At 44.1% G+C, this 26,222-nt stretch overlaps 1 protein-coding gene, 1 long non-coding RNA gene and 2 pseudogenes across 2 annotated transcripts in view; 3 read left to right on the forward strand and 1 right to left on the reverse strand.

Annotated features, from left to right (window-relative positions):
• The window catches only part of Edaradd (EDAR associated via death domain), a 59,472-nt gene that overhangs the window by 21,700 nt on the left and 11,550 nt on the right, over positions 1–26,222 (forward strand). The window contains exon 4 of the mRNA XM_021266367.2: positions 2,611–2,669. Coding sequence (XP_021122026.1) covers positions 2,611–2,669 — 59 coding nt within the window. The remainder of the gene's footprint in view (positions 1–2,610; positions 2,670–26,222) is intronic.
• LOC147826301 (uncharacterized) overlaps positions 16,191–26,222 on the reverse strand; it is a 35,510-nt gene continuing 25,478 nt past the window's right edge. The window contains exons 2-4 of the long non-coding RNA XR_015439452.1: positions 21,083–21,213; positions 19,699–19,772; positions 16,191–16,379 (exon numbers count right to left, since the gene is read on the reverse strand). This is a non-coding gene — a long non-coding RNA (uncharacterized LOC147826301). The remainder of the gene's footprint in view (positions 16,380–19,698; positions 19,773–21,082; positions 21,214–26,222) is intronic.
• LOC101705687 (cyclin-G1-like) lies at positions 17,209–18,355 on the forward strand (annotated as a pseudogene).
• Positions 25,241–25,700, forward strand: LOC101705311 (ribosomal biogenesis factor pseudogene; annotated as a pseudogene).

The raw sequence follows: 26,222 nt of genomic DNA on the forward strand, positions 1-26,222 counted from the left end.
CATTCTATTTTTTAAAAAAATTATTACAGATTTACAAGTGGCTCTGAAAACTATCTTAGACCTTTCCTTTGTCCTTATTCATGCTGAATAATGTTAAATGCATAATTCCTTATCTCTACAAAAATACGTCATTTTGTATGTAAATAAACCATGGTTAGAAGTTTAGAATCTTACTCCAACATTTGCATTCAATAATATAATAATTTAATGTGTCCTAGTATTTCTCTTGAACTTCACAAATGGAACCAATACCATCATTAGATGTTTATGGTAATTTTATCATTAAGTTGTTTTCAGGGAAAGAAAATCTTTATGAATTAGTGAAGAGACTAATTTGTAGACCTAAAAGTAAATGTATCCTAATTATATTAAATACTAATTAGGAGTCCAACATTCAAGTGAATTTTAGGGAGGCTACTTTATTTAATAGAGGAGTAATATATAATTAGCTTTAATAATTTCCATATGGTTTAAAAGTTCTCAAATTCATTTTCTTAAGCAAATTAAGAATGTTTCACAAAATCTCTGATATACCACTAATATATTTCTACTTTATGAGCAGCATAAAGCAATTCTTCTTTTTCTGTTTTGCACTACTGGTGATTGAATCCAGGGTCTTTGCTCTAAGCTACATCCCTAGTCCTTTTTTTTTGGAACAGAGACTTGCTAAATTAACCTGCTTTAGTACAGACAGGCATATGCTACCACCCTTGGCTTCAAAATAAAGCTGTTCTTTAACACAGGCCAAACTAGAGTGATTTTGAAGATGTGGCTTTATCCTAAGTCCCCTGTGGAGATCTAGTGTAGTTTCAGCAATCGGCATCTGATTGGTTATTCTAACTGCTTTCTCATTGGGACAATATGCAGAGCTTCTGCCTCAGTCTACCCTCAGTCTCAGCAGCCTTAGGGGTTCGTTCTGTTGGCCTTTCTGCTGCTATGTCTGCTGAGTGTCTGCAGCCACTGGACTCAGGACTCCTGTGTAGTGGGGGTTGTCTTACCCTACATAGCTCCTGCTTCCTCATAGAAGCTGCTGGCATGAGTGTTCTGAAAGGAATGTGGTTCTTTTTCACATTGGAATGAAAAGATATGTTTGGGAAAAGAATTTTGATTTTTGAACCACTGTTCACAGAGGTAGAAAATTGCCCATAGCTAAGTCCTCACACAAATGCATTAAGATTTGATTATCTTCATTTTCTTTGGCTCACCTGCTCTTTCTTTTCTTATACTGCTCAAAAATTTTCATAGTGAATTTACAAGGTAAAGAGAAGTGAGGTAGACTGAGGGATTTGGATGCTATTTGCATTTTAGCCACCTGGAGTCTGCATTTTAAACAAGCTCCCCTGATGCTGCTTCCTCCAGGGATACCAGTGGATCACCGTGGGGCAGGGTCACATACAGGGGGTTTTGTCTATGGCCTAGTGGGGCCATCAAGCCCCCGATGGCAAGATTCCCCTTTTGGGTGCTGATGAGCAGCGGGCTCAGCAGAGCTCTGTGCTCTGGCCAGGAGAGTGGTGGGTACCCAGCATTTCACCTCTGTGCTTTCCACCAGCCCATGGGTCTCAATACCCTTGGGATAAGGGAACACAGGCAACAGCAAGGGGAAGAGCAGCCAAGGGGATAGGCAGGTCACTGCCTTTGCCTGAATGGCATGAGCCAAGTGCCAGGCAGAATTCCCTCTGTGTGGCGAGCACCATTCCTTCAGCAGCCCTCACAGTGGCCTGTACCCATGCTGGGGTGCACACTCACAAACCATGTCTAGAATGGTGCCAGGCCCAAGCGGCCAGGGTGCTCACCAGAGAGCTCTCACCTGACCCTGAGGCCAGGTAGGGTACAGGTCGGAGGCCAGAGACCACCTGCCAAATGCAACCAGGCCAACAGGTCACCACAGTGGGCTCCGGTTAGTCCACTGCAGTTTTTATTCTGGGGCAGGAACATTTTAGATCAGAAGAGAAGGCAAACACTCCACAAGGACAGCACAGTGCCGCATAGGCCCAAGTTCAAGTTTGCCGGCCCAGTATATCAGTGAAGTTACCCAAGAGGGGTTAATCATATCTGACCAAAAGTCCTTGACCACGGTGGAGCTGCCCTGTTCACCATACCAGTTGGTTCGATTGCCTTCTTGGAACCCTGGTGATGAGGGAGAGATCCCAACCTAGTGCTGTGGTGATGGCCACACACATGACTGGCACTGGACGGATGAAATCCACAGCTCTTTGTGAGTCACATACAGTTATAGCCTGGGGGAGGACCACGTCACATTTGGGAGCAGAACGGACAGCCAGAGGCTGTAGGAGGCAGGCTTTGTGAAAGCAAAAGGGTGGGGTGTCCCTGGTTACCCCAAGAGGGGACACTGGTTGTTGGAATAATTCCATGGGTTGGTTGGGAGCTGCTCAAAAATAAGCAGAATTGTTTCTAATATAAGGGGCATTGTGTAGTTTAGGGACCTCGTCTTGGAAGAAAAATTGGGATAGGGATTTGAAGTTAGGTGATTCCAAGCCCTCCCTGTTTTATCAGGTGTCAAAGCACCCCGTGATATTGAGCCTTAATTTTAGGTCTTACACTAGAGTATATGCTTTCTTTCATCAAGCTTTGTGTCTTTTTCTCTCCTAGCTGAAGAGTGTGATGTGATTACTTTGAACTGTCCACCAAATTTTGATGAGCAACATCAGGTAAGATTAATTTCAACTGTTTGTTACCATCTTAGGTATATGGTAATCAAACTGGAACTTTTTAAAGAATGATTTGATAGCGTTTTAAAAACAAAGAATGCATAGCAGAATTTCTTGGTCATGAAATAAATTGGAAAATATAAATATGCCAGTAAGATAGCATGTCTGTACAACTTTTGTAATTTCTAAGAACTGGTAGCTTTAGTCCATTCCTTGAAATAAGTGTTTACCTACATGCCAAAAACAGAGCATCAATATTGGTGAGTGAGGAAGCAAAATTGTTCTTTTTTTTACATGCAATTGGCATGCTGTGGGTGGGAAAAAAATGTTTCTAAAGACGACAATATTGGATAGTGTAATAAAACATTTTTGTAATGGTTTATAAAACTTTTACTTTTTTCATATTTCAGAAGTCAAGCTTTAGCATATTAGTCTTAATGTCTTTTCCCAAGAAGCATATTTATTGTGTTCTGATTTTAAGAGATTTATTAAAGTTCAGATTGTCGGGGGGAAATGTGATTTCACTGTTCCCCTTTGGATGTACCTCCTTTTCAGGCTTCTCTGGGTCACCACAGCTTCAGTTATTTCTTGTCCTGTCTGGTCCACCTCTGCTTGCCCTCACTCAAAGCTCATTAGCAAATCTGCTGAATGCTAAGTAGAGCATTAAATGTCTCAAAAACCATGTGTTGCCTCCAGACAGGCTGGTTCATACCTGTTCAGTTCATACATCAAAGCTGATTTTTAACGCTTCTGTTTAGTTTTTGTTTAAAAACATCAGTCTGTTTTTAGTACTGATATACTTGGGTCCTTTACTCACCTCTATGATACAACAGTTACATAATACTTGATAAAATAAGCAATTTAATTTTAAAGCACTGCTCTCTTGAAAATTGCCTGTAGTGCTGTTAACTTTCTTTTGGGGATTTTAATCATTAACTGTGAATATGAGATTCATCCTCTTTAGTCCTGATGCTCAGCTTTTTCCTTCAAATTATAATCTAGTGATTGACTTCTGCACTGACAGGATTTAGACTATTTCACTAAACCAAAAGTATAAATTTTTTCTTTCTTGTAATCTTTAATTTCTTTAACAAAGTTTTGTTCATTAGGTTTTTAAATGTGATACAGATTTCCTTAAAGATAAAAGAGTGCTGCATTTTTTGTTTCATTTGTTTTTAGGGAAATTCCAACACTGCTTTAGATAAGGCACAGAAAATACATTATGATACTGTTCAGTATTTTTCTAACTTTAATATTACAGTCCTGGGTGTATTAGTACAAACTGTCTTAAAAGATGAAAATATATTTATCAATTTAAAAAAAGGAGGGCCGAGAGACCTATTTGAGATTTTTTTAAGTTTTAGTTTAAAACACAATCCCTTCTATAAAAACATAGGACTGTAAGCTAGCTGCTTCAGTTGGTTATTTCTTTGTATAATCTATAGGATTTGTTCTAACTGCTGGATACCCAGAAAAATTCTTTGAAACGAACTTGGCACTAAGAACAAAGAAAACTCACAAGGGAAGAAACGTTTAAAAGAGAAAAAGAGAAAGCAACCCACACTCCACTTTCTATAGTTTAGACATTAAAAGCAAGCTGGAAATGATTCTTGTAATTTGAAAACTGAAATCCACTTTCACTAAGACTTAATTCCTGCTGCCTTTCCTTGAACCCTGCAGAGGAAAAACATTGTGGTGTCTAATGGCAGAAATTAAAGTCTCGGGCAAAATCTTACAAAGAACCCTTGACTTTTAGTCATTTAAAATCAGTATCTTATCTACTAGAGCTATCTTGTTCCTCCAGTTGATTACAACTGGTATTTATTGAACATATAATCTTGGACTTGGACTGAGGTGGTTTGTTGTTTTGTTTCGGTTTTGGTGCTGGGGATTGAACCAGGGCCTTCTCACTGAGCTAATCCTGTCCTTTTAACTTTTTTTGAGACAGGGTCTCACTAAGCTTCAAGTTTACAGGCTGGGCTCAAATTGGCAATCATCATGCCTCAGCCTCCCAGAATGCTGGGATTATAGGGAGTATACCACTATGCCTGGCCATTCTGTCTGTCTGTCTCTCTCTCCCTCTCCCTCCCCATCTCCCTTCCCCTCCTCCTCCCCCTGTGCTAGAGATAGAACACAGGACCTTGTACCTTTGAGGCAAATATTCTGCCACTGTGCTGCACCCTCAGCTTTGAGTCTGTGTATTTTTGGATATAAAAAGGCAGGAGGGGAAGACAGGGATGAAGTGCCCAGGCAGGATTTATAGTGTTGTTGGAGATGAGTACACACAAATATCAGATTCTAGGATGTAAGCATGGCTCATGTCTGTAAATGATTTCCAAGATGCTTTATGTTGAAGACGTTTTCTGTAACCCTTTTTAAACAATAACATTTTTGACTACACGCACAGGTGTATGGGAAATGAGTGTAACACCACATTTGTAGCCAAGAATCCATGCCAAGAAGAGTCTGAACTAATACTAAAAATAAGAAAAATAGGGGCCGGAGATTTAGCTCAGTGGTTTTGCTGCCTGCTGCGCAAGCGCAAGGACCCGAGTTTGATCCCTGGTACCAAAAAAAAAAAAAAAAAAAGAAAAATAGTGAATATTAGGATGTTAAACTGAAATTAGAGGTTATGGAAAGAGTGATATTTTCTCAACTAAAGTTTTGAAGTTTTAGAAGCCACATTAATTCTTGGCTCATTTGGTTACTTCAGAAGTGTCATACTAAGTAAAGTAAGAAGTTAATAATAAGAGAAACTGGATGTAGACACATAGTTCCTCTATACTATCTTCTTACATTTTCTGTAAATCTGAAACTATTCTAAAATTTAAATTTAATTTAAAGCACACTACATAAAATTTAGAATCTAGGAAGATGAAAGAACTCATCCACAGTTCCACCATTCTAATACAACTATTTTGGTCATTTTGGTACAATGTCATGTGCACAATTATAAAAAACTTGTTTCCAAACAATTTTATATTGTAAATTTTATATTCTGCTGTGTTATTTACTATATCACAGGGGTTTTATCGGTTTGCTCTGGGGTCTCACCATCATCAAACTGCACCTTGGCCTTGAGACCGTCATGGTCCAGTGCAGTATGATCCAATCATCTGTGACATGGAAATGAGTCTAGGGCTTGAAAGCCAGGGTGAGAATCCTCCAGTAGGAGGGATGGTGTAAGCAGAGGCTCTGAGGACAGGCTGACAGAGAACTGGAGCAGAAGCTGTGTCCTGGGAGATCTTAGGCTGTAAGCTGGCAGGTAAGTTGGGGCCCGAGTTCCGGAGCCTTTACTCTAAGACAATAGTAGTAGAAGGTACTGGGGTTTTTAAGTGATGATCCCATGGCTTACACAGACAGTGGAAAAAGCAGATGAATACTCTAGATCAACTGAAGCCCAAGGCTCTATGTCCTTCTGCACTCTGAGGACCCATTATCTATTGGTGGATGATCTGTCATTTTTCCACTCCCCGCTGATAACCCATAATCAATTCTCCTTTGTTTTTAAAAAAATTTAATACACTTTATTCTTTAGAGGAGTTTCAGGTACACAGAAACCTGAGTGGAAGGTACAAAGATCTATTTAACATCCACCCCCTCATACACAGCCTCCCACATTGTCAACATCCGCCACCACACTGGAGTATTTGTCATCATCAGTGAATCTACGTTGACACATCATTGTCACCTGAAGTCCACGGGTATTCATTAGGGTTCACATTTGGACCCTGCCTTTGTGGCTTTGGACAAATGTCTAATGTCTTGTCTCTGCCATTATAGGATCATATGGAATGCTTTCACTGCCCTACAAACTTTTATGCTTTGCGTATTCATCCTTCCCTTCCTCTAGCCCCTGGCCACCTCTGACTGCCTTACCGTCCCTATAGTTTTGCCTTTTCCAGTAGGTCATAGGGTGGTTTTCCGTGGCTTTTTTATACTTAGTAATACACAATTAAGATTCATAGGGCCGGGGATTTAGCTCAGTGGTTTCACCGCCTGCTGTGCAGGTGGAAGGACAAGAGTTCAATCCCCAGTACCAAAAAAAGATTCATCCATGTCTTTTCATGGTTGATGGCTCATTGCTTTTTAGTACTGAGTAATATTCCATTATGTGAATGTACCAGTTATTTATTCATTTATCTCTGGAAGGACGTCTTGGTTGCCTCAAAGTTATGACTAGAGCTGCTATAAACATCCATGTGCAGCATTTCATGTGGACGTAAGTGTTCAACTGAATAAATGCCAGGGAATGTGACTGCTGAATCATATCGTAAGAGAGAGTTTTGTTGTGTAAGAAAATCCCAACTGGTTTCCAAAGTGGTTGCTCCATTGGAATTCCTGCAAGCAATGAATGAGAATTCATTCATTCACATCCTTTCCAGCATTTGGTGTTGTCAGTGTCTGGATTTTTGCCATTCTAGTAGGTGTATAGTGGTATCTTGTTGTTTTAACTTGACAACATATGATGTGAAGCCTCTTTTAAAATGCAAATTTGCCATCTATATCTTCTTTAATGGGATTTCAAGTCAGGTCTTTTACCCATTTTTTCATTGGTTGTTTGTGTTCTTATCGTTGGGTTTTAAGGTTTGCATGACAGTCCATTATCAACTAAGTCTTTTGAAAATATTTTCTCCCAGTCTCTGGCTTTTCTTCTCATTCTTTTGGCAGGGTCTTTTGCAAACCAAGAATTTTTACTTCTTTTTTTTTTTTTAATACTGGTGATCGAACTCAGGACCTTGGCACTTGCCAGGCAGGTGTGGCACCACTGAGCTACATCCCCAGCCTCTAGAATTTTTACTTTTAATGAGGTCCCTTTTATCAGTTCTTTCATGGCTTGTTTGCCTTTGCACCTAAAAAGTCATCAACATACTGAGGTCAGCTAGATTTTCTCCTATATCGTCTTGTAAGAGTTTTACAGTTTTGCATTTTACTTTTAGGTCCAGAGTGCAAGTCCAGTTGTTCCAGCACCATTGTTTGAAACTTAACTATGCTCCATTGCATTGCCTTTGCTTCCTTTGTCAAAGGCCAGTTGCCTGTATTTATATGGATCTGTTTCTGGGCTCTTCATTCTGTCCCCTTGATATACTTGCATACTCCTTGGCAGTACCACGTTGTCTTGGTTACTGTAGGTGTACAGCATGTCTTAGTCAAGTAGTTTCAGTCCTCTGCCATTGTTCTTCTCCCTCAATTGACTGTTCTAGGTCTTTGGACTCAGCAGAATCCCTCTGTCACTATTCACAATCTAGCTTCCTGGGATTTTGATTAAAATTGCATTGACTCTGTAAGATTAGCCTGGTGAAAATTGGCATCTTGACATTATTGCTGTGTCATTACTGCCCTCCACTAGGTTACAGATGGGAAACCAAAGGCACTGAGGGGAACGCCTTTGCACACACCTTTTTATAGTCCTTTATATGACTATAATTTCTTATTGTCCTGCCTGTCATTCAGTACTTTTCAAACTTCAGATGATGACACAGGTCAGAAATTCATAAGGTCTTTACCAACATTTCTGCTAATGAAATGAGTAAAATACAATAGGATAAAATAGAAAATGTGGGGCCAGGGATTTAGCTCAGTGGTTCCATCACCTGCCTCGCAAGTGCAAGGTCCCGAGTTCAAACCCCGGTACCAAAAAAAAAAAAAAAATTAGAAAATGTGTTGATCTGGGCATGGTGGCACATGCCTGTAATCCAAGCACTGTGGGAGCCTGAGGCAGGAGGATGGCAGGTTCGAGCCCAGCCCAGACAATTTAAAGAGACCCTGTCTCAAATAATAAAAAGACTGGGAGTTCTAGCTCAATGTGAAGGCCCAGGTTCAGTCCTCCTGTACTAGGAAGAAGGTGGGGAGAGGGGAGGAGAAAGAAAATGTGTTTTGTGCTATGCATGAAATAGAATTATTTTAGTAATTTTTTTGTTTCAGTTGTACAATATTTTTTCATGTATATGTATGCAAAATAGTGTTAATATTTTCTATAAATTTGGTAAAAAAAAAAAAAGGTTGGAAATGGCCTGCACTGGACTCCTAGCTCTCTAGAGGCAGAGAGCCCATCCTGTGTGTATTTGTCCCCCAGTGTCACACACGGAGAAGACTCTCACTGAGCTGTGTGAATGGTCATTTGTTCAGACATGATGGTGAACAAAGGACAGGTTCCCTGCCCTCGATAACTTATACCCTGCTGGACAAGGAGAGGGCACACCAAGACAAGTGGCCACTGTTGCAGGTATGTTGGAGTCTATATCCATGACTCTCAGACCTTGGACAGGGCTCACACCACTCTGTACCTTTGTTTCCCCATCTGCAAAATAGCGAGGCATAGTAATGAAAGGGCACAGTGGTAGTACCTACCTCATGGGGTTGTTGTGATGATGAGTTAATATATTTTAGCTCCTGAACTTTGTCGAGTACATCATATCATATCATATTATGCCTTATAACAAATAGCTAAGACTAACCAGGAACAGATTTGCATAATACAGAGCCCTACTAATGCTAATAGATGCTGTAGAGAAAAATAAAGCAGCAGAGGGGAAGGAAAAGGCTGCTTTTCATAGGGAATCAGAAACAGAGCTATGTTCAAGGTCCCAGAGCAAGTGATGAACTTATGCTAAGACTTAAGACAGTGGAAGTGGTACATATGGAGTTCTCTGAAATCATGAGGCTGTGCTAACTGGAGCTCGGGCAGCTTGGCCTCACTGCAGCATGCTGGTGTGTGCAGAGCAGTTTGCACAAAGTCAGCTTCCCCCCTCCGGACACCAGCAGCAGGTCTGAGCTAATGAGACTCTAGCTCAAGGAACAGGTACCACTCAAGGCTCATCAAGACACACAGCCCCAAGACCTGGATCCTGAGGGGCAGCCCATACTGTCCTGCAGCGAGGGTCAGTCCTGTTCTTGGGAGGGTGGAGAGGCACTGGCTACTGCACACCTCGGGTGGCTGGCAATCTCTGAGAGCAGAGGCTGGCAGGGCAAAGAGAAGGAAGTGGCCAGGCTGCAGCTTGAGCCTCCAAAGCTCTCCCCCTGCCCAACCTGTCCCCTAGGGAATGTGCTTGGGAGGGAGTGGTTTGAAAAGCCTCTTAGGTGATTCCGACGCACCCCACTCCCTTCCCCCAAATACAGTTGCTGCACAGGGGGGATAAATGCCTGGCCATGGGTAAAACTGACCTATTCTGGGGTTCATCTGGCCCATGGAAAACACACACCCTCAGCCCACCACCAGGGCAGCCCCTGTAGGCTTCGCAGCCCTGGGTGGCAGAGGGATGGACCTCGGAGTCCCTGCAGGTCAGCCATCGGCCAGCTGGGGAGGGAGAGCTGGTCTCCTCTTCTTCCAGTGCCTCCCGAGTGGTGATCTTGAGGCTCGTCCTTTGACATGGGTGGGGCAGAGAGCAGCCCCGGCTGTAACTTCTACCATGAATCCCTTCAAAGAAATCCCTTCACTTTTTTTTTTTTAAAGGTACTGAGAATTGAACCCAGGGCCTTCACTGAGGTACATTCCCAGCCCTTTTTATTTTGTATTTTGAGAGAAGTCTAGCCAAGTCCAAGACTAGGCTCAAACTTTTCATCTTCCTGCCTCAGCCTCCCAAGCTGGTAGGACAAGGGTAATCCACCACTTTGAGCTCCTTCTAAGCTGGTCCTTTGGGGTGGGGTATCTGGCATCTGTCTCTGTGGAATATGGATATGCCATTGTCATCAGCTTGGGCCCAATCAGAACTCTTAAGACATCAAGAAAATATGTGATCTCACACCCACTTCTAGCATATTCTACTGCAGTCTCTGTCATTACTTCAGTGTTCCCCTGTTGGGGACTTGGAGATTGTTCCCACTCTTTTTGCTGTTCTAAATTCTGCTTTGGTGAATGTCTGAGTGTCACTCCCTGCCTGTCCTCCCCACCCCCAGGGCTGTAGAGTTCCTTAGACTGCATTGATGTCTGCATTTACAAACCAGTCCTAAGCCAGACTGTCAGGCCATGCTCCTGCTAAGCAAGACATGAGAGGGCTAGGGCCATTCGTAGGGAGAAAATGCTACCCAATGAGAATTTTTTAAATGTTTTAATTATTGAAAGCCTAGAGATAAGTAATTAATTTTTTGAAATTAAACGAGTCTTTGGAATATAAAGTTATGCATTTTGTTATCCAAAATTAATAGGGATGGGAGCTGGGCATGGTGGCACACACCTGCAATCCCAGCACTTGGGAGGCTGAGCCAGGAGGATTGCATGAATTTGAGGAGAACCTGGGTTACAGAGTGAGTTGAAGGCCAGCCTGGAATATATAGTGAGATCTTGTCTAAAAAAAAAAAATAAACAACAACAACAACAAAAACCCTGGAATAAATGGGGTCAGGGGGCACGAAAGCCCAAACATCCTGGTCTGTTGATAGTATTACAGAGTGTACATGTGGTGCCCAGCACTAAAGCTTTCTGTCCATTGTAAGCCAGAGATTCTCTCGGGTAATACTTGATGCTGAATGCCTGGGGTTGTAATTCAGTGGTGGAGCACTTGCCTACTATAGGCGAGGCCCTGGCTTTGATTCCCAGCATGGGGGCAGAAAAACACAATGTATTAGATGCTAAAGTAGCTGTCCAAAAAACTGTGACTGATTTTGAGTCTTATTTATTGACTATAGAAACAAAAGTCTTCTAGGGCCGGAGATTTAGCTCAGTGGTTCCAGCGCCTGCCTCGAAAGCGCAAGGTCCCGAGTTTGATCCCTAGTTCCAAAAAAAAAAAAAAGAAGAAAAGAAACAGAAGTCTTCTCTTTCTGAGGGCACCCATTTTCTGTCATAGATGGGACTCTCCCTTGGCTTTGACCCGCACACCACCTGCGCCTTTCTTTCGAGTTTCTGGCTCCCCACCTTCCTCCCAGACACTCCCCGGGAGCCTTGTCACATAAGCTGAGTGCCACTCAGTACTGAATTGGAGGGGTGACTTGGCCTTGCTTGTCCTGGCCATTTAGAAAGTGGATCTGGGGCCCCGGTGCCCAGTCGGACAACTTGGCAATCCCCAGTGTGGCTGAACAGAGAGGAGGCGGGACCTTTAAGAGTGGCTAGGTCCTCAGAGCCCCTCCCTCCTGAACAGAGTAATGCCTTCTCACTGAATGAGCTAGTGCTGGCAAAAGTGGTTGGGTTTGTTTTGTTTTACGGTACTACAGATTGAACCCTGAACCTGACGCCTTTGCACTGAGCTAATCCCTAGCACTCCTCCTGCCTCAGCCTCCCAGAGTGCTGAGATTACAGGCATGGGCCACCACACCTGGCTGAGAGTGGCTGCCCTTCGTTTACTCTCATTCTCCCTCTCTCCTGCCACCGTCCGCTCCCCCAGCCCCATCTCCCTTGCTTCCCTTTCCACCGTGTTCTGTCACACACAGCACATTGTCCTCACCAGATTTGGCCCTCCATTTTGCACTTCCACCCTCTAGAACTGGGAGTCCAGCTGCTTTTTAAACTACCCTGTCTGTGCTATTCGGTTATAGCAACAGAAAATGGACTAGGACAGAGCGAAAGGGGACCTAGAAGTCTTGCTGTTGAGCCCCTCACTTACAGAGGAGGAGACCTAAGATGGCTGATGGATGGCTGAGCTGCACCTTGGGCTTGGTCCAGCATCATCCCTTCCACTACCCCAAGGCCCAGTTTCTGAGTTGGTACCACTTGGTGTTGCCTGTCCTGCTTTGCAGAAATCTAGGGAGATTTAAGGCTTCTCCCCAGTCAGAACGCTCCAGGAACCAAATTGGGCAAATGGATGGGCTTCTCCTTTCTTTGCATTGGATTGAGAGGCAGTGGGCAGAATCTCATCCAACAGCTCACTGCCTTGGCAGCCCACCAGCCCACCAGACAGCCTGCAGACCCGGAGCCATCATGTGCCTGATAATAACAGGGCACAGCCACACAGCACTCGCCGAGGTGCTATCTGGCGAGAGGCAGCCCGGCAGGCCCCTGCCTGCCCTCTGGATAGACAGCAATCCTTTCAAGCCCCGACAGGGCCTGTTTCATACTGGTGGGTCCTTCAGTTTTTCTCTCAGGGAAAAAATCAGATAGTGCTGGCTTATTTGGTAATTCCTTCACCCCAATAAGAAGGTCATAGAATGAAGAACCAGTGTTACTGGGTAAAACTATGAACTTTGCCTAGGACATGTCCTTGGTATTTTTCACTCTGATGAGAGGGGTTCGCTCCAACCTTCCAGCTATAGTCTACCAGACTGCACTTTCTTGATTTTTGTTTGGAGTTTTCTTGTGTTTGAAACAGGGTCTTGCTATGGTAGTCCAGGCTGGCCTCTAACTCCAGAAATCCTCCTGCCTCTGCCTCCCAAGTGCTGGGATTACTGACGTGTGCCACCATTTCTGGCTTTATTTTTTTCAGAGTGCATTTTCCTAAACAGCCCATGAAAGGGCTCCTGACAGAGCCATCTGATCAACAGGGAAAGAGAAGGAATCTCAAGAGATTGGCTTTGCTGGATGGAAATCACCTGTCCTTTGCTGTGAACTTGGCCTTGAGCATCCCCCCTAACCCCCACCACCAGTTCCTTTTGCTCTTCATTGACCCATCTGCTTCCACATCAGCCTGTAGAGCTGGCCATCCCACCTTTAGGAAGGAGATCTAGGGTGCTGTGTGTTACAATACGCACTCTAACCACTGGCTGTTAAAAATAAGTAACACTAGATGAACTTGGGTCTTTAAATCCATGGAACTTTTCTTCCCATGGTTTTTTGTTTTGTTTTTTGGCAGTACTGGGGATCTTCCCGTCTTTTGATAACCCTAGACAATTTTGCCCAAGACAGGTAATGATCTGACTTTATCTCCCTTTAGAACTTAATGTCCTCTGGGTGTGCATCTTATTTTTCTGGACTGAATTTATTTGTTGCAGACCATGATCTTACAGTGGCCTTTCTCCCTACATGCTTGCTGCACCCATGGGCATGATCTCAATTGGATCTCGGTGTCACTGGCCACAAACCTTCCAGCCCAGATTCAGAGCTGCCCTCTAGGTCCCAAGCCTTGCCTCTTTGTCTCTCCCTCCCTCACTCCCTCTTGCAGACAAGGTTAGCACTCATCCCTCCTTCCTAATGTGCCAGCCATTCCAGCTGCACTTGTAGCTCCTTGAGAGATGCCCATGTTGTTCCTCGCCTTGGACCCTGGCCCACAGCCTTGCTGGTCAGGCATTTGGGTGATGCTCTTGCTGATTTGGGGCAAACCAGGGCTGCCTGCCTCCTCTGTTTTCAGTGACTGGAGAAAATAATGGAATATGAATTGTCCTGTTGGTCTTATGACAAATCCATGCTACCCAACCTTGGTCACCGTTTCAGGGCCTTGAGGACTTTTTTCTATAATGAACCTTCCCCAAAGTGAACCTTTAAAAGAAAAATCATAGTATTTTGATTTGATGTAATCTATTAATGCCAACAGCTTTGATTTATTTCCATTTTTGGACCAGGTCAAGATAAAATATTTATGATAAGACATTGACAAGCCAAAGGGCGAAAATAGCTGCTTTCTAGCACTTAGTGTGACTAAGTTGTTTCCCTAAGAACAACATAAGTTTTTTTAAATTAGTAATTAAATCGCCAGGCATAGTGGAACATGCCTATAACCCCAACATTCTGAGAAGCTGAGGCAGGCTAATTATAAATTTGACCCCAGCCTGGGCAATTTAGCAAATTAGTGAGACACTGTCTCATAAATACAAAAAAAAAAAATTAAAGAGGGCTTTGGATGTAGCTCAGTGTGAAGGCCTTGCATACAATTCCCAGCACCACACGAAGTCAGTAATGAAAATGGAACAGTTCTTTATTTGATTAGTTCTAATTGTCTGACTTAATGGCTTCTCACCATTCAGTGTTGTGTTGACTCTAATGCCTTTGGATTTTACAGGCAGGTTAAATAAAATTTCACCTAGACTTCAGTTGGTCTGATTGTCAGTTCCCATTGCCCTCACACACAGCTGAGTAGCTGTACTTGTGTCTAAACTGACACAACCGTTTAGAAAAATTTTGGTAGCACATATGGGTAGCTTGGTGATCCAGCAGTCTCACTTAAGGACTCAGTGCTACAGAAACCAGAGAGTAAGATCTGCATTGTGACCATTTGAAAAAGAGAATTGCCGGTACCTTCCAGGCCCATTAGTTAGAACTGGTGGATTAAATTATGGTACCCAGACACTGTGTGCTATTGTTAAACCGTTGAAAAGAAGAGAGACCTCTGGCTTTGAAAAATGTGTGTAATATACAGTATTGCCAAACAGATGAAGCAATTTGTAGACCTGAGGTAGGATAGAAAAAATACGAGAGGTAGAAAGGAGACAAGGAAATAATAGCTAACAATAGTGCTTCGTAAGAAGACTGCAACTTCCAGGACACTGCTGAAGGCCATAAATTGATTTGGTTAAGAAAGTCAGGTGTGGGAGCCTGGCAGTTTGTGTATTTGTGCAGGCTGCAGGGTCCTGGCAAAGGAGTTACAGGCAGCCAGGAGAAGGCCAAGCCAAAGAGGTAGTCAGAAAGATTCAGTGAAGAGTGTGTGGATGACCAAGGCCAGACACCTGGAGCCTCAGCAAACAAAGGCCTCATTAAATTGGTGAGATTTTCATGCCCAGAAATAAGATATTCCAACCCCTCTGAAAAATGTCTTTGTTCTGTTTAGTTACAATTAATGGTGCTTACAAGTGTATGCCTGCTATATGCCCTGAGCTCCTAGAGGCCCACATATACGTCAGACTTTCCCTACTGTAACCCCATAGGTTGATCTCAACTTGGCTGAGAGGTAGTCATTTTTACGTGTAAAGACCCTAGACAAGAGTCCCTTGGACAGCCCTTTTTGAGCCCCCTCCCAGGTTCACTTGCCTGGGAGCTGTTTGTTTTCTTTGCAATAAATGCTGCAGTCTGCTCTTGCTATACAATAAGTACTGTTGCTCAGTCCTCTCTTGATTCTCTGCCTTGTTTCTGGGCTGAGAAGAGAATCCACCAGCTGGATGGTAACAGATCAGTGTGGTTTGGGACTTGACAACAACTCTGTGTAGGTAGTGAGTGTGGCTGTGACTGAGGACTCGAGACAGGTGAGCACACACTGTCACCAGAGACCGGTGGGGCCGGACTGGACTGGCAGATGGAATGAGAGACTGAGAGAGATTTTCACATCTCTTTTGGCTTTGTTAGGAAAAGAAAAACATGGCTTTGAGTAATTTTTGCTTTTTTGTGTGTTTTTGGTATTTTTTCAAGTCAAAAAAAAGTACTGAAATAAATCATTGAAAAATTTAGATGGCGTTTGGGCTCCTCAGGAAATGTGTCCTATACTGATACACGGCACTAAGTGGTCCATTCAGCTAGCCCATAATTATGCATTGCAGCAAACTTGGATCAGGACGTCCATGTACTTCATCACACAGCCTTTGATTAGCCTCTGCTGCCAGCATGGCTTGTAGCATGCAGCCTGGGACTTGTGAATGAAACAGATGTAAGCAGAGATTCCCCGCCTCTCTGTAATACCCATATCCCACTAGTCTGTTTGCGTTTGCATGAACCAATTTTAATCTCCTATAAAATGCTTTGTGATATTTCTATACAACAATCAGCTCTACTTCATACACAAAGGAAAAACCCGTTTGTCTTTCATCTTTGATACCGTAGCACAGGTATGAAATTACACCTGAGCAGGCCCGGCCCCAGTCGCAGGCACAGTGACTTCTGTCTTCCACCCCCACCTCAACTCCAGAGGTAGCAAGCCTTCCCTGTAATTGGATAGAAAACTTTCTGAAGAGAAAAAAGAGCTAAATGTACACAAACCTACGGGTTTGTTCTCATCCTAGCAAAGTACTGCAGTAGCATCTATTTCAAAGTTTTGTTTTTCCTTATGCAGTTCTTTGATCCTCAGTGAAACACACCCAGTTCTCCGAGGTCTCACCTGAATTCTTGCACATGTTGGGGCTGTCTTTGTGACTTAACACATGATTCTTGTGATATTGATATTTATGTCTAGGTCGCCGTGTGTGTGTGTGTACCTGCTAGACAGGGTAGTCTGCCACTGAGCTGCATCTCCTGTCCTTTCTAAAAATTTTATTTTGAGACTGTCTTGTTGAGTTGCCCAAGCTGGCCTCAAACTAGTAATTCTCCTGCCTCAGCTTCCCCAGTACCTTGGATTACAGATGTGCACAACTGTGCCCAGCTCTGCACACATCTCACTCTGTTACTGGATTGTAATCCTACAGCAGGTTGTTGTCTGTATTCCATGGCCTAGGATTTGAGTGGTAAAATAAATGTATCCTGAATTGCATATGTTTCTGAAAGCCAGCTTCTTGAATATACTTTCAAATAAATTGGCCTGTGTTCGTCTTTTTGCATGTATATTATACTTCAATTAAAAGTAAACAGAAATGCTGTTATTACAGGGGTAGTAATTAATTTGCAGAAAAAGAACTTAGTATAAATTGCCTTTTTGGAAAAACCCAACAGGAAGGTCATACTATTAATGTTTAGATATGGGCAGCCCCTTCCTGAGGTCTGACCGGGAGGAAGGCAGTATAGTCTCGGTGGCACCGTGGAGACCTCCACCCAGGACAGTTCTTCCTCCCCAGGCCTCTCCCCTCCTGTCCTTGAGTGTCCTCACCTCCTAGGCCTCTCATATCTGACATCTTGGGGCGAGGTGCGAGCAGGCCTAGGAGGGTGATCACACTGAGGAGCTGCAGTCTCTACCAAGATGACAGAAGTCCTGGCAACAACTGACTCCCAGAAACTGCTACACCAGCTGAATACCCTGTGGGAACAGGAGGCTAGATGTCAGCCAAAGGTCTGAGGCTTGAGATTAATTGAATCTGCACATGATAATGGCCTTAGAATGACTGCAAGACTGAGGGACTTTGAAGTGAAAAATCTTAGTCTAACTCAGTTCTGAGGCTTTGATACAGAGACATTTTCTCTAGCTGTGAATTTACTGGACAGATTCCTGCCTAAAATGAAGGTACAGCCCAAGCACTTTGGGTGTGTTGGACTGAGCTGCTTTTATTTGGCTGTAAAATCAAAAAAAAAAGAGGAAGGAAATGTCCCATTGGCAACAGACTTGATCCGAATAAGTGGGTATCGGTTCATGGTTTCAGACTTCATGCAAATGGAAAAGATTGTATTGGAGAAGGTGTGTTGGAAAGTCAAAGCTACCACTGCCTTTCAATTTCTACAACACTATTATTCACTCATTCAAGAGAGCTTGCCATTTAAAAGGAAAAATAGCCCAAATTTTGAAAGACTAGAAGCTCAGCTTAAGGCATGTCACCGCAGGATCCTATTTTCTAAAGCAAAGCCTTCTGTGTTGGCCTTAGCTATCATTGCACTGGAGATCCAAGCACAGAAGTGTATAGAGTTAGCAGAAGGAGTAGAATGTCTTCAGAAACATTCCAAGATAAATGGCAGAGATCTGACCTGGCAAGAGGTTGTATCCAAGTGTTTAACTGAATATTCATCAAACAAGTGTTCCAAACCAAATGTTCAGAAGTTGAAGTGAATTGTTTCTGGGAGTACTGCACAGCAACTGAAGCATAGTTACTATAGAATAACTCACCTTCCAACAGTTCCTGAAATGGTTTCTTAATTGGTAAATCTGGATGTTATTCTCTGTATAGAGAAAATTGTGTAATTTTCTTCTGCAATTGAAGTATTGAAATACTATCTTCAAAATAAACCAACTGAACTTGGAATAGCAAAAGGGAAAAACTAGTATCACCAATCTAGTCAGCTAACATTTGAAGGCATTTGCTATGTATAAGGTACAATACTCTAAGGGCTGGGCATGGTGGCACACACCTGTAATCCTAGCACTTGGGAGGCTGAGGCAGGAGAATCGCCATGAGTTTGAGGCCAGCATGGGCTACATAGAGAGTTCAAGGTCAGTCTAAATTACATAGCAAGATCCTGTCTCAAAAAAAATTTTTTTAAACCCACTCTTAATGTTTAGATGTGGATACAGTGGACCCTTGATTTACGAACTCAGTTTATTCCCAAGGGCTGGTTGTAACTCAAGTTGGTCAGTTGCCTTCAAAGTCTCTCTCTTGTATAATTTTAGGCCACACTTTCTTCCACGCAGATGTCAGTGCCCTTAGAGAGACATTGGCCCAGGATTTCTCCATTTAATCCCACACAGGAAAGGATGTTGTAACGTTCCTTCCAGAACTCTTTAAGGGTTAATTCTGTATCTGAGATCATCTGGAAGCACAAGTGGCCGGCATTCAGGTTGTAACTCAAGACTTTGGTCATAGGTTGAAACTAAAATTCCAGTCGTAACCCAAGGTGTTTGTATGTCAGGCTGGTCATAACTTAAGGGTCCACTGTAATTGATAAATATGTTCAGAAGAATCACACAGATAGCAAGTCTGTCTTGGGACTTCCCATCACTAAAGGCCGCTTGAGTTCCACTGGCTGGTGATGTAAGAAAGTTTTGCACAATGTTTTAAGTCTATGCCATGTTACCACTGCATCCAGGCACTTAATATCTGCAAGGTCATTTAGTGTATGTGTATGTGTGTGTGTGGTAATGGGGTTGAGCCCAGGGCTTACACCTGCTAGGTAAGCGCTCTCCCACAGAACTACAATCTTACCCCAAAATATTAAGGCAGAGAAATCAAACCTTAGCAATTTATTATCCTCCCAAAGTAGCTAGTTAAGTAGTTTGACTAAACTGGTGCCTCAGTGGGTATGTCATCACCATGGCACAAGGCAAGGTGGGAGACATTTCTTCTCAGGTTTTTTACCTGTCATTTAGGTTGCTGCCACCAGGCAAGGTAGTGACAACTTGGCTTTGGTCTTCATAGTGGTTTCTAGCCAGGCTGAGGTCACATCAGGTCAGTTAGCCTGAGGTATGCTTTCCTATTCCATTCTCCTCCCACTCAGTTTGTGAAATAGTAGTGACAAACTCTTTATTAACTAGCTGAGCTTAGATATTTAAACACCAAGCTAGACAGCCCCTAAAGGTATGTTTCATAGAAAACTAGCCCTGCAGTACCAGGGGAGAAAATGACAGAGAAAAATTTCAACAAGTTGTGTTAAAAGTCAAATGGCTCTTACCACCGGTTTGTGGACCCAGCATCATCCAGTCTACAAAATAGACAGGTGTTCCCCTGGGCCTGGCAGAAAATTGCCTGGAGAAGAGACAAGGAAACAGCAGAGTGCAAACAGTGGATTGATTTACATGAAATCACTTCAGGTCACTTTCCTCACTTGAGTTGAAGCACAGGGGATTTCCTCCTCATGCCAGCTCAGGTTGACCTGACTGGTTGTTATGAGTCTCCTGCCCTTTTCTTTTTAAACAGGGCTGACTGGAAATTTGACTCTTTTTTTCTTCTGATTTTGCAAGGGTCAGATCTTATGAGTAAACAGCTTAGGTTTAGTTTGGTAATGTGGAACCCTAGGATGAGTGACTCCATTTTGGTCTGTCAGGGCCTAGTCCAAGAGCTCAGTCCAGATCAAGGCCATAAATTTATTGAACAGATTTCCCCATCTGTGTCCACATCTTTGGTCATGTCAGTCCATCCCTACATGTACTATACAAGGTGTGATCAAAAATATGGTGAATGTTTAATTTTTTATTAAAGATTACAGTAAAAGACACATTCCCTCAAAATACTCCCCTTTACTTCAGACACACTTATCCCATCATTCTTGCCACTTTCTGAAGCAGTTCTGGGAGACCTCTTTCATGTCTTTAGTTGTGCTATCATAGCTGCCTCGATGTTCTGAATCAGTTCAAAATGTTTACCTGTCATGGTCATTTTGACTTTGAGGAAGAATCAGAAGTTGCACAATGCCAGATTCAGTGAAAAATGTGAATGAGAACACATGATAATGTCTTTACAAACCTGCCTTTTGGTTGAATGGCACTTAGCACCAGCATTTACTGTTTTTTATCACACCTCATAAAGACACTCACAAAAAGGGCTCCCAGAATTGCTTCAAAAGTAGCAAGAATGATTCAAAGTGAGGGAGAGTACTTTGAGGGGGTTTGATGGCAATATGTCTTTTACTGTAATACATTTTTAAATTTAAACATTTGCCCTATATTTTGATCACCTCTTGTGTGTTCAGCTCTGAACTGAGAGCTTTACCCAGGCCATGGTAGTCTCATATGACTCCTTAGAGGCGACTGTCCCATGGCACCTGGGCCCTCAGCTCCCTAAACAGAAGTGGGACTTGACTGTCAGTGTTTCAGCCAACGAAAGTACAAAAATCCATGTACCTTAGCCAATTTTCTCTCTATTGAGAGATTTCTTGGCAGCAGTTAACACAGTTTGCCAAAGTCTAAGGTAATATCCTTATTTCCACAATGAGAAGGTTTTATAAAATGGGTGTTTCATTTGCCTATTTGAATATATAAAATATTGCTGTTCAACCCTGCAGTACCTTACGATTTCTTAAATATTTTTTGAAAAACAACCCATTTCAGGCCACATACCACTCCAAGGAAATGAAAATCTCTTTCCAGCCAGAGTTGAAAGTTAACATCATATTTTAGGGAGGTGGACAAACTTCCCAAAGGCCTCCATGTGCCAGTCTGTTTTCCATTGCTGTAATAAATCTGGAACCCTGGATGTTTTATAGAGAAAAGAGGTCTGTTAAGCTCACAGTTTTGAAGGCTGGAAGACCGTGATTGGATGGCTCCATGCATTGGGCCTCTGGCAAGGGCTCACGGCATTGGTGTCAGGGCTGGAGCACTGAGGGAGGGACAGGTGACGTGACGAGCAGGAGGCCCGAGAGCTGGAGGGGCCATTCTTGCTCTTGTCACTACCCTTGAGAGAGGAGCATCCTGGGTCCCAGAGAACTACCACAGTCCCTCCTGAGAGCAGGCCCCCACAGCTCCCCCTGGGCCCCACCATCCAACACTGCCACCCTGGTAACCAAGCTTCCAGCACATGAACCCGTGGGGCCAGACCACACCCAAACCTTACGAGTTCAGTGATTAAATCCGTGAGCACACATTCAAGGCCATAGATTCATCTCATTTGCAGATGCTGCTGTTTTCCCTCTTCTCCCCTTGGTACATGCTATTCACACAGCATTTGGCCAACCTCCCAGGCAGTGTTTGGCCATCTTGCCACAGCTGCAGAGCTCCACAGAACACCTCCTCTTTCCTTGCCCTTGGTGTTTGACAGAGAGCACTTTTTCTGTTATTCTTTTTTTGTGTGTGGTAAAATACACATAATGTAAAATGTACCATCCTGACCATTTCTAAGTGTATAGCCCAGTGGCATGAAGTCTGTTCCCCTTGTCATGAGCCCTCACCACTGTCCATCCACAGAACTTTCACCATCCCAAACTGAGGCTTTTTCCCACTTAAACAGCAACTGGTTGTCCCCCTTCCCTCAGCCGCTGCCAACTTCTACCCTGCTATCCGTATGAGTTTGACAACTCTGTGTACCTTGTACAAACGGTGTCACACCCTTCCATGACTGGCTTATTTCACTTAGCATAATGTCCTCGAAGTTTATCTGTGTTTCAGTACATGTCAGGATGTCTTCCTTTTCACGACTGAATAATATTCCATCGTGTAAATAGACCGCAGTATCAACATTCACATTTTGAACATACTTTATAAAGACTCACAAAAGAAGAACTGCTTCAGAAAGTGGCAAAAATAATGGGATAAGTGTGTTCAAAATGAGAGGGAATATTTTGAGGAGGATTAAACATTCACTATATTTTTGTATTACATCTCATACTTTAAACACAGTGTCTGTGCTTGGCACTGGGCATATAAAGATGAATAAGCTGCAGTCTCCGCCTTTCGTGGTAAGAGCCATACCAAAAGTCGGCTTAGGACCTAGTTCAGGGTGGGAACACTGGGCTTTGCAGGTGAAAAGACACCATCTCTTCAGAGCTGGAGGGAAGAAAGGTGGGGCAAACCTGAGAAGCCCAGAGGGCTTCCTGAGGGAATCCTTTGGCCCAGCCTACATCTCTGAGGACGAAGGGCTCAGTGGAGTGGGCCCTCAGTAGAGCAGGATGGAAGAAAACCCAAAGGAGAATGATCAGAGGGAGCCCAGAATTATGAGGCAGCAGCTGGGATCCAGCTGAGTGCAGGCCGTGCGAGTCCATGAGTTCATAGTCTCCTTCCCAGCACCACGCAGCAGGCTGCAGCAAGCCTGGGAGTGGTGCCCATGCCATGCTGGGGACTGGCCCGGGCCTCAGCTGCTGAAAAACAGGCACGCAGTTGCTTGGCCGTGACTAAGTGGACAGGTGACAAGTGAGACCTGGCAGGGACTGCGGGGATGTGGCCACAGAGCAGGGTGGCATGAGGAGGGCAGGGAGGGCACCTGCACCTGGGACCCACAGCTGCCTCCCTCCCGCTCTGCCCTTCCCCGCCTGCCTTCCCTCCCCAGGCATTTCGGGTCACTGCCTCGGACCCTTGCTACCCCAGGTCACAGCCCCACACGGGCCTTCCCTGGGCAGTCCACAGTCCAGTGTGGAAGAGACACCCAGAGCCAGTGGACGAAGCATGGCTTGGGGTGATGAACACAGGACACCGGGGACTGGCAGGGGTCCCTGAGGAAGGGGTGGCTGAGCCGAGGCCCACAGATGACAGGCGGACAGGGCTGCAAAGGGCGGGGCCGCTCCAGGCAGACACAGCTGCACGCGTGCTTTCCCGCCACCCCACGGGGCAGTTGGCTTCGCTTTCACTGCCCCACAATAGCTGCCGCCACCACCTCTCCCCCAAGTCTGGAGGTCACTTGGCCCGCAGAGCCCGTGCCTTCCTGCACTTCTGAGGGAGAGTGGCCCCTCTCCTCTCTTCTCTGACCTTCTCTTTCTCATTGCTTCTTTCTTTCTTCTGCTGCCACCAAACTGTGGCTGTCCAGGTGCCCTTTGACATCGTCACCTTCCGTGTTTTCATTCCCTACCTGGCCTGCTCCTAGGGACTCCATGCTGTCACCCACGCCTCCTTGCCCCATGCATCTCAGACATGTAGGGAGGGCCTGGCCACCCGGTCTTGTCCAGGACCCCTGCGGAGCCTGATTTCCTGTCCTACTCGTGTCCCGAGACTGTATCTCTGCAGGCGCTCTGGCATTCCCGTCCCCTCCACCATGAGCTTAATCCCAGCCTCGGCCTCTGCCCTGTCCCCACCACCTGGCCTGCTCCTACCACCACATCCTGCGCTCTGGAGCCAGCAAGTCCTGGGCTGCCTGAGGATGCCCTGCTTGTAACAAGAGCCCTTCATGACTCCCATTGTCTGTGACACAGAGTCCAGCTCCAGAAGGGCCTTGGGCCATTTCCTGTCCCCTTTTCCTCTTGCCTTAGCTTATGGCAAAGCATCCCAGAGGGACTCTGGCTATCTCATGTCTTGGTCAGCCCCTGGCTAAATGCCCCTTCCTGTAAGTGCCAGACCTCAGCAAAGCCTCTCTCCAGCATCTCTGTGTCCAGGGAAATAGCCTTTGATGGTTTTTGTGGGCACAAACCTCTGCCCTCTCACTCCATCTGCAGCCCCTGTGAAAGCTCAGGGTCTTCTTCCTCTCCTCCTAGTTACTCCTGTAGTCTTTATCCGCCCCCAGCTCTCTAAGGATAGGCTTTAAGGTCAAATGTTCTCATCCTTGTGCCTTTGTGCATGAGGTCCAGCATGGAGGCTCGTACGTATTAGCTGCTCAACCAGTGGGTGTGGAATGAATGCACAAGTGTGGTTTCAGCAAAACCACAAAAGTCTTTTCTGATTTCACTATTAAATAGTAACCAAAAATGTGGCACCAGATTATAATAGAAAAGATCCTAGACATTGATCTAAATGCTGTCTTCTTCCATCTTCTCAGTAGCACTGAGCCATGTTCCCTGTCTGAGTCACAGTGATGGTTTTGGCCACACATTGACTTGGGAAAAATTTTCTCCAGATTTTAAGAAATCAAGTTGAATGTACCATGTAACACAGCTTTTATTCATGGAAAGTGTCATGTTTTAGCAGGGACTTCAAATACCACAGTCTGTCAAGTTCTAACATCTGGGCCTCTCCAAGACGTGCCCTGCGGCTCCTGCTGTCCCCAAGGCCCACCTTTCAATTCAATGAGCTCAACTGACTGTGTGGATGAAAGAATGAGCGAACCTGCCCATTCCTGCAGGCAGGAAAAGCCAGGTTTTTCTGTGGCCTGTGGATCAAGGGGCGAGGCCCTGACTTCTGGCCCTCCAAGTTTCACTTTGCCAATGTGCAAGATTGTAGACAGACGCTGCTGTTCCTGCAGAGGTCTCCCCCCCCCCCATCTGTCTTACTGAGTAAGGGGAATGTGGGGAGAAAGTACAACTTCAAGGAAATGAAAAGACATTGTATGAATTTTGATAAGCAGCTGGGTTTTATCCTTGTGATGTTGGTCCAGTGAAGACAGTGAATGGTAAGGAAGTGGACTCAAAGAAGAAAAACATTAGATTTGTGATTACGCAGATATGTATGCACTGCTGAGATGTAGGACTGGCAAGCCTGGATTGAAGAGAAAGGCTTCTTAGAAGATTAAGTGAGAGCAACAGATGTTGAAAATTCATAGAACACATTGATATTGTGGTGTTAGCACTTCTTTAACAAAGGGTGACTATCGGAGATCGATCAATCCTCTGACTGCCTAGAAAGGGGGACAGTGAAGGCTAAAGAAAAAAAGACAATAGAGACTTGCATAGTTTCAAAGTAGATAAGGGGCCGGGAGGTCAGTGTCTCAGAGTGGGCAAAGATGAAGACTCGGTGCATGCAGATGGCGTCACCTGGAGCTTGAGCAGCAGCACTCGGATATCAAAGATAAAGGCCAAGAACAAATTAAGAGGGCAGAAGTCCAGGAATGTATTTCACATAGCCAGCCAAAAGAACTTTTAAGTCCAAAAACAAAGCAAAACCAGTCACCACTAATTTAAAAAGATAAACACTGTAAATGATGAAAATATTCATAGAGTGAATAATGCTTTTGTAAACATTGCAAATTTCTCAAAAAGGCTTGCTCTTGAACCACTGGAGAAAGAGATGAATAATGAGCAGCATGAAAATGAACCAGTTAATGTTGATGAAGCTGCAAGATTAATGGCTCAATTGTAATACAATGGAGATGTGTCAAATTCCCCCAAAAAACTCAGTAAGTATTTTATTTAAAGAAAAGGTGAAGACTTTCCAAGCTTGCTACTATTTATTGGGTTCATAGGAAGTATCAGAGGGCAGCGATAACCCTAAATTCACAAGGATCTTATAATCGGAGGGCGAATCAGACGTCTCAGAGGGCAGCAGTAATCCTAAATGAGGATCTAATGCTGATGAGGGTCTTAAGACCATGAGGAGTTTTATGTGGATTAGGATGGTGAGATGAGCAAAACATTCTTACAACAGTAGGTAGGATGAGTTAGGCTCATAAGGAACTTGTCCCTTTCCAGGTGAAATCTTTATCTTTTTGTATTACTACTCAGTTCTCAAAGAACCAGGATGTCTTCAGCTGATGTAATCTTGCCCTTGAGTGTCACAGCATCACTGGACCATTGACAGCTCAGACAGCCCTAGTCATAATTTAATTGTGACATGATTTTTCCCAAAAATTATGTAGAATGGCTCTCGACAGGTGACACTCCCAGAAGCCTGAGAGTTAGACTCCTAG

The sequence above is a fragment of the Heterocephalus glaber genome, unplaced genomic scaffold (genome assembly GCF_053883595.1).
Source record: "Heterocephalus glaber isolate CG9 unplaced genomic scaffold, H.glaber_assembly_v1.0 deba00001472, whole genome shotgun sequence".
NCBI classification, from domain to species: domain Eukaryota; kingdom Metazoa; phylum Chordata; class Mammalia; order Rodentia; family Bathyergidae; genus Heterocephalus; species Heterocephalus glaber.